This window comes from Dufourea novaeangliae, unplaced genomic scaffold (assembly GCF_001272555.1).
Source record: "Dufourea novaeangliae isolate 0120121106 unplaced genomic scaffold, ASM127255v1 scaffold146, whole genome shotgun sequence".
Taxonomy (NCBI): domain Eukaryota; kingdom Metazoa; phylum Arthropoda; class Insecta; order Hymenoptera; family Halictidae; genus Dufourea; species Dufourea novaeangliae.
The window spans coordinates 1276608-1283394 of record NW_015374023.1 but is presented as its reverse complement, the minus strand read 5'-3'; the positions used below and the strand labels follow the sequence as shown (position 1 = coordinate 1283394).

Sequence of the window (6787 nt, the reverse complement as noted above, 5' to 3'; positions counted from 1 at the left end):
ACTACTCTAAATGCCCCGTCATTCCCACCTGAAAACCGTCCAGCCACCTGTTCCAGATAAATCCACGCGATTACCCACAATAGCAGTCTATTACTACTATTACACTCAGGAAGTATCTCTTTATAATTGCGTGGAACAGTCGACAGCAGTTTACCGTGAATAACATAGAAGCGACACTTGTGACATTCGACTTTTCGGGACACACCGTAATGGGATGTTACATCACGAGAAGGAGGACACACGCATTTGCGATCGTAATCGCTGCGGTTCTGTCGTCCCTGTTAAATCCTTGATTGTTCTCTGATCGAGTCATCAGAGCGATTATAAGACGTGTACCGTTAATCGTTTTTCCTCGAGCTCGTTTCTCCCTAAATAGCTTACCAGGTTTCGAGGGAGAACACATGGGACATCCACAACGGCCCCTGATTTCTCTGATTTATTGAATTCCTCGAGATCTTCCGGTTCGTCGATTTATCCAACTTCCTCTGGGCCGTTGAATTATTCGAGTTCTTTCGAGTCGTCGAATTATTCGAGTTCCTCCTGTTTTCTGAATTATTCAAGATAGTTCGGTTCGTCGAATTATCCCAGTTCCACTGACCCATTGAATTATTCCATATCTTTCAGTTCGTTGAATTACGTATTCGAGTTCCTTCGGTTCGTCGAATTATCTGACTTCCTCTGATTCATTGAATTATTCGACATCCTTCCAGTTCTCCTGTTCGTCGAATTGTCCAAATTCTTCTGACGCATTGAATTATAAGAGTTCCTCCTGTTTGTCAAACTGCTTGAGTTTTTCAAGTCCATCGAATAATTCGACGTCCTCCAGTTCGTCGAACTATTCGAGTTCTCCCTGTTCGTTGAATTATCTGTGTTCCTATGTTTCATCGAATTATTCAAGATCTTCTGGCTCGTCATAAGGGTTCGAGTTGCCGAATTATTCAACGACCTGCAGTTCCTCGAATTGTTCGAGTTCCTTCGGTTCGTCGAATTATTCGAGTTCTCCCTGTTCGTCGAATTATCTGTATCCCTACGTTCCATCGAATTATTCAAGATCTTCTGGTTCGTCACAAAGGTTCGAGTTGTTGAATTATTCAACGTCCTGCAGTTCCTCGAATTGTTCGAGTTCCTTCGGTTCGTCGAATTCTCCGAGTTCCTCCGGTTCGACATCGGTGCCCCGCTAGCCGTTTATGCTGCTCCGGGCAGCTATATCAAGATGCTGCAACGCGCGTCAAACCTCCAGTCTCTGTGCAGCATTATCTAAGCCGTGGACCGGTACCCCCACCGACCTAATTGCACGACGTATAAATGGTCAAGACACCTTCTAACCACTGCCAGTGAGCTTGTAGTAACCAATCTTCGAGATCACGCCTAGGCCCGCGCGATCGGGATCACGCGTGTGCCGCTGCCTCCATCCGATTCAACGATTTCCGCGGGATTTTGCTGTTTCGAGGCCATGGAAACGGGTTCGTGGAATTTCCGCGCGGATCGTTAGTGCTCTAGATCGTTCGTACCCGTGTCATCGAATCGATCATGTGCTGCGAACGGGGTGGAGTAACGCGCGGCCATGGACTTCGTCGGTCGATCCCGACGCGTGTCGGTTTCGTAATGTTCGTGCTCTTCTGTTTACTGTGTCCGAGCCTCGCCGCGCCGTTCGACAACGCTACGAGCACGTTCGTCGAGCGATGCCGCGTCGATTGTGGCCTAAAGAAGGATTTCCCGAGCTGCGGCAAATACAGGATCGTTAGGTGGTTGCACGACGTCGTTAGGGAGAAGGTACGGTCCCTTTGTTTTCTTATACGTCGAGGTATTACATCTTTGTAGAAAGAATTTGTATCTGGCGTAGACATATTGACAGTTTGGGATGCAACTTATCGAAGATTTTCATAGATATTTTTAACACTTTGGCAACGATCTCTTATTGTCCAGATGGATCAATTGAAACTGTTATAAGCATCACGATTTACTATATCGAGGGACCTAGCATACTTCTTATGGTTTCCGTTTAACTCTTCGAGGCACACAATTAAAAAAAAAAAAATAAAAACCTTAGTTGCACAGAATTTCTTTAACATAAAAAAATTGATATAAAAATTAAAATATATTACAAAAGCTAAGCAAAAGGTGGTACAGTTTTTAATCCACCTAACCCTAAAGAGTTAAACAAATTAAAATCGATATCCAAGTGTCGTTTAAATCGCACGAACTGTCGGATTATTAAACACTCACGGTCAAAATGTCGAATGTTCGCTCGAAGATGGTCTGCCAAGTCAAGAGAGATCAGGAATATTAATTTTCACGTTCCACAATCACACAAGAGGATGATCGTCTCTCCTAAAATCGCGTTTTCTCGTTTCACTTCAGGAGTTCACTTACGGCCCGTTCCGTCTAGTGAGGATACCGTCCATGACTGGTCACACGATACTACCGAAATTGCCTCAGTCCCGTGTGTTTAAGAGCGACGCAGTCGCGGCCTTGAACTTCGTCAGGGACGCGGTCGAGGACTTGCTAACGAAACGAGCGATTGTTTACACGATCGACAACTCCGTGACTGGGAGGGGCTTCGGTACCATGCCCATGGTCATGGACGAGGATGAATTAGCGGAATGGCAGAGCAGAAAACAGCCGGCAGGTAATGCAGCCCTCGAGAAGTCGTAAGGGATTATATACCTTTCAGGTGTAAAAGAAGAGGGAAAATTAAAAAAATTTTTTCTATGTGCAGAATTATTGTTTACTAAAAATTCAACATATACATCTTATTGTATGTTGTTTCCTTAGTAATTTCCGAAAAATTAATGAACAGAAATTCCGCATATACAAAACAATTTTGTATATTTTCCCTTTTATTTAACAGCTCAAAGGTATTGTAGACCTTGAGTTTTTTTCAAGGTTAATGATGTTTTTTCTCCTAGACCTTATTACAGCAGTAACAAAAAATTCATTAACCTTGAAAAACCTCAAGGTTACTTTGATATCTAACGAGTCCCTTCAAATGCAACATAATTAAAACGTTCTTGTTACAACCAATAAGTAACAAGTGATTTTAGATCGCAAATGACAATGCAAGAGATCAATGGCTTAAATGTGTCGAACTTTTCGTTCAACGTAATATTATAATAGAACAAAATATCACTCTTAACACTAGAACTACCAAGCCAGTCAAAATGACTGGTCAATACATTCTTACAACGACGATTAAAATGTTATAACAATACATTTTCTCAGATCTTCTGTAACTTTAATTACGACATGACATTAAAGAAATTAGTTAATTTATAAATTAGTATATTTTCAAAAGTTTGCTATATTTATCGATAGATCGAAAAAGATATGCGTTTATCGTTGGTAGTTCAAGTGTTAACGTGTCACCAGACATTTATTTGCCCAACTAACCGAATGAAACACCACTTGCCGTCGACCTCCTATCAGAATCACTGACACCTGTACCGCACAGATAACGGGCGGCTCTTCAAGAAGAAGAAATCCATGATCGTACCCTGCTGAATCTATTGAAACTGAAGCTGCTGCTGCTGCCGATATTCTTGGGCGTGCATTTCATCAAGAAATTGTTGCTACTTGCTTCGTTGTTGGCGCCCTCTATACTGGCGCATCTGAAGATCTGCAAGGTCCCTCAGCCTCATCAGCAGTCCTACCCGTATCACACGTGGGCTACGGCTGCTGAGGCGCCGGCCGACTATCCGACAGGTAACAAAAGGAATCGGAAAATCGTGTTACACGGTTGTTCCGTCGATTACGAAACGATCACAGTCGTCTCTCCCGTGGAAGCTGAAGTGACCGCGAACAATCGATCCGAATAAACGATTGCACGTTACAAAGTATTCGGAGCTATACCTACTACGACCATTAACTACAGTTACGTAACACTCGATCATTCCTCGTCGCGGAATTACCGGCTGCACGAATGACGGAATTCGATAATATTTGAGGCACTACCTGGACGATTTCAGTGATTACTACGCCAGGTCGATGGATAAAGTTTAGTTGCCGTTGGAGCATGACCGGGTAGCTAATCCGGTGGCTGAGATGGGGACAATTTTATTCGAATAATACATACTGAGAAGCAGCAGTATCTAAGATCGTCATCCTGACCTTTAAACAGTTTATGAGATTGAATAATTGTTTGCAAAGTGTCTACTAATTCAAGAAGAAATATTATTTTATGATAAAAATTCGAATTACCACGTTCAATCAAGTAAAAATGACGAAATATTTTTTTCATCTTTTATTCGAAACTTTTTATTTAGATAATGAATTTGCCCATCTCTGTTCGGTGGACTCTGTTGGGTAGCGACTATCTGTCCTCGTACCTTTCGATCGACGACGACCATTGTAGATCACACTATGGATGATGATCCTATGATAACGAATTTATTTTCCATGTTGTAGGTTATGGACAGGAAGAGGCCTGGGCTCACAGGAACGATCTAGCGTACTATGGCCATCATGGTTACCGCAACCCCTACGGATGAAGCTGATGAACGCTAGACGGATGCGTTCTCCGAGTCGTCTCGTTCTTTGCTCGAGCAAACCAACGACAATTGTACATACACATTCCCCTTCTTCCGGTGACTTTCGAACGCATTCTGTAACGCGCCAATAATCCTTATTTAGCGGATATTCGCTGATCCCCTTTCGTTGCTTCGAGACAATCCCAACCGCGATAATTATTCAGCGCGTAGAAACTTCGTTTAGCGACGATTAGCGTCTACTGGTCGTTGAAAAATGATCCTTGTTGAAATAACTTTCACGTTAGTGGACCTTGGAACGACGTTCAAGATGCGTTTCGTTAGCCTAGAGCGTCAACAGGTAGATCCTCGAGCACCAACGAGGCGCTCGATTGGGTTCTGGGAAACACGGTGTCTTCTATTTCGTCTTTTTTATGTATTATTCCACTTGGGTCTCTGTAATATGCTCTCGGTCCCATGGCTAACCGTTAGGGAACAACCGATCGTGGACAATGTTACGGAACGCTTCCGTCCCGATTTTATTCGTCGATTTTTGCGCTCGCAAACGAGCCCGAAGGCGCACGCGAACCGTCGACATTAATCTTGCCTGTGAATTGAGTTGGGTACCGTATGTCTGGTCGAGGATACGAAGAAATTTTGTCGGGCGAGGACGCCTCGCGTGATGTCGGGGCCGGACGATTTCCTGGATCGTAATGGTCGATCGTTGAAGCATGCGGACCTGCTCGCGAATATAGATCTGTACTATACTGGTAACGGAGATTGTGGTGTATTTTGGTGCAAATAAAGTGAACGTGAGAGAACGAGAATGGTCTTGGAATTATTTAGGACGTGGATAGATAAATATTAGTGGAGGATACTGGGTTACGAAGCAATTATCAAGCGGTAGGATAGAATTTTACTCGAATGATATACAGGGTGTCCTACCTAACGTGAGCAGCTTTGATATCTCACTTGTTTTAGAAGATATAAAAGAAGTGCGAGGGGACAGTGTTATTTGCTTGGAAGGGACAAATACTGTCATACAGAAAAAAGTAGTAAAAACAACGTAATAGTTGACATCAAGACCAATTCAGTCATTAGTGAGGAAGTAGATTTAAATAATAAAGCAACTATGAGACAGGGATTTGTGCAAAAATATGTCGAGGTTGGCGGATATTATTTTAAGCATTTGTTAAAATAATATTTCTGAAAATCTTTAAGGTGTTCACGTTAGCTGGGACGCCCTGTATAGTGGAAATAAGCAGTATTTTAGGTCGTCATTCTGGATTTTTAATATTTAATGGAATTAAATAATAGTGACTATTAGGGATTATTCAAGATTCAGTCTTGGTTTAATAATCTGGATCTAAGACACCCAATGCTCAAGGGTGGCCCTTGAAGTATTTAATTCCCAAGAGTAACTGTTGAAGGTCTACCCAAGAACATTTACTTTCGCCTTTCTCAGCTTCATATTGTTTAATTACCGTTAATATTAAAGTGCAAGTTTCCCTGCATTAAGGTACCAATTAAACCATAAATCTCCCACATTAAGAGACTGTTATATAACAAATAACAGACCGCTTCCTCAGCATTTAAAACTGTAATTCCTGGAAAAACGTATTCCCTGTATTACAGAGGTTCTTCAATGAAGAATTCGCGGGTACACTATTAATTACTGTCACGAGAACTACTACACCGGCCACTGACTCCGACGAACGCACACCTCCGTACATCATTCACGACCTCTACTAATTACCACTTACAATCATCGCAACTTGCATCACCTGTAAACGTACCGTTCAGACGCCAAAGTAACTGACCCCACTTTTTGAATTTTTTTAAAATTCCAGCACCGAAGTATTTAATTGGCGCTCAACTTTGTGTATTTAAAATAAATTTCTTCGATAATTTTCGTGGACTTGATCACATTGGAAACCGAATATCTCAAATCACACCACAATCAAATTCTCAAACTCTTCCTCGGTTCATAATACAGTAAATCATCGTAACATAGTAATCGGTTCATAAGATAGTAATCATCGACGAAGCACAGTTAGCACAGCTTGGAATTCCGAAGCCAATGATATTTGTTTCAGCCCCATATGGACGTTTGCTTATGAAATATTTAATGTTCATTCCCGAGGAGCTTTCGAACACTCATGGATGATTTACTGTAGAGCAAAGATCACTGTCCCCCCGTCTAATCGGTCCCATTCCCTTTAATTACGCGTACTCGACACAGCTGAACTCTGTAGACCAGTCTCGTAAGCGTAGAGTCCTCCCCTCCCTAAAATCCCGCCAATGGACAGCACGGGACTGGTCAA

At 42.3% G+C, this 6787-nt stretch overlaps 1 protein-coding gene across 1 annotated transcript; it reads left to right on the top strand.

Annotated features, from left to right (window-relative positions):
- The first annotated feature begins 1605 nt into the window (after positions 1-1605).
- LOC107189173 lies at positions 1606-4487 on the top strand. The gene is given in 5 exon segments (XM_015577649.1): positions 1606-1773; positions 2362-2629; positions 3452-3493; positions 3496-3702; positions 4405-4487. Coding segments are annotated over 5 exon segments (768 nt in total).
- Positions 4488-6787: the final 2300 nt, after the last annotated feature.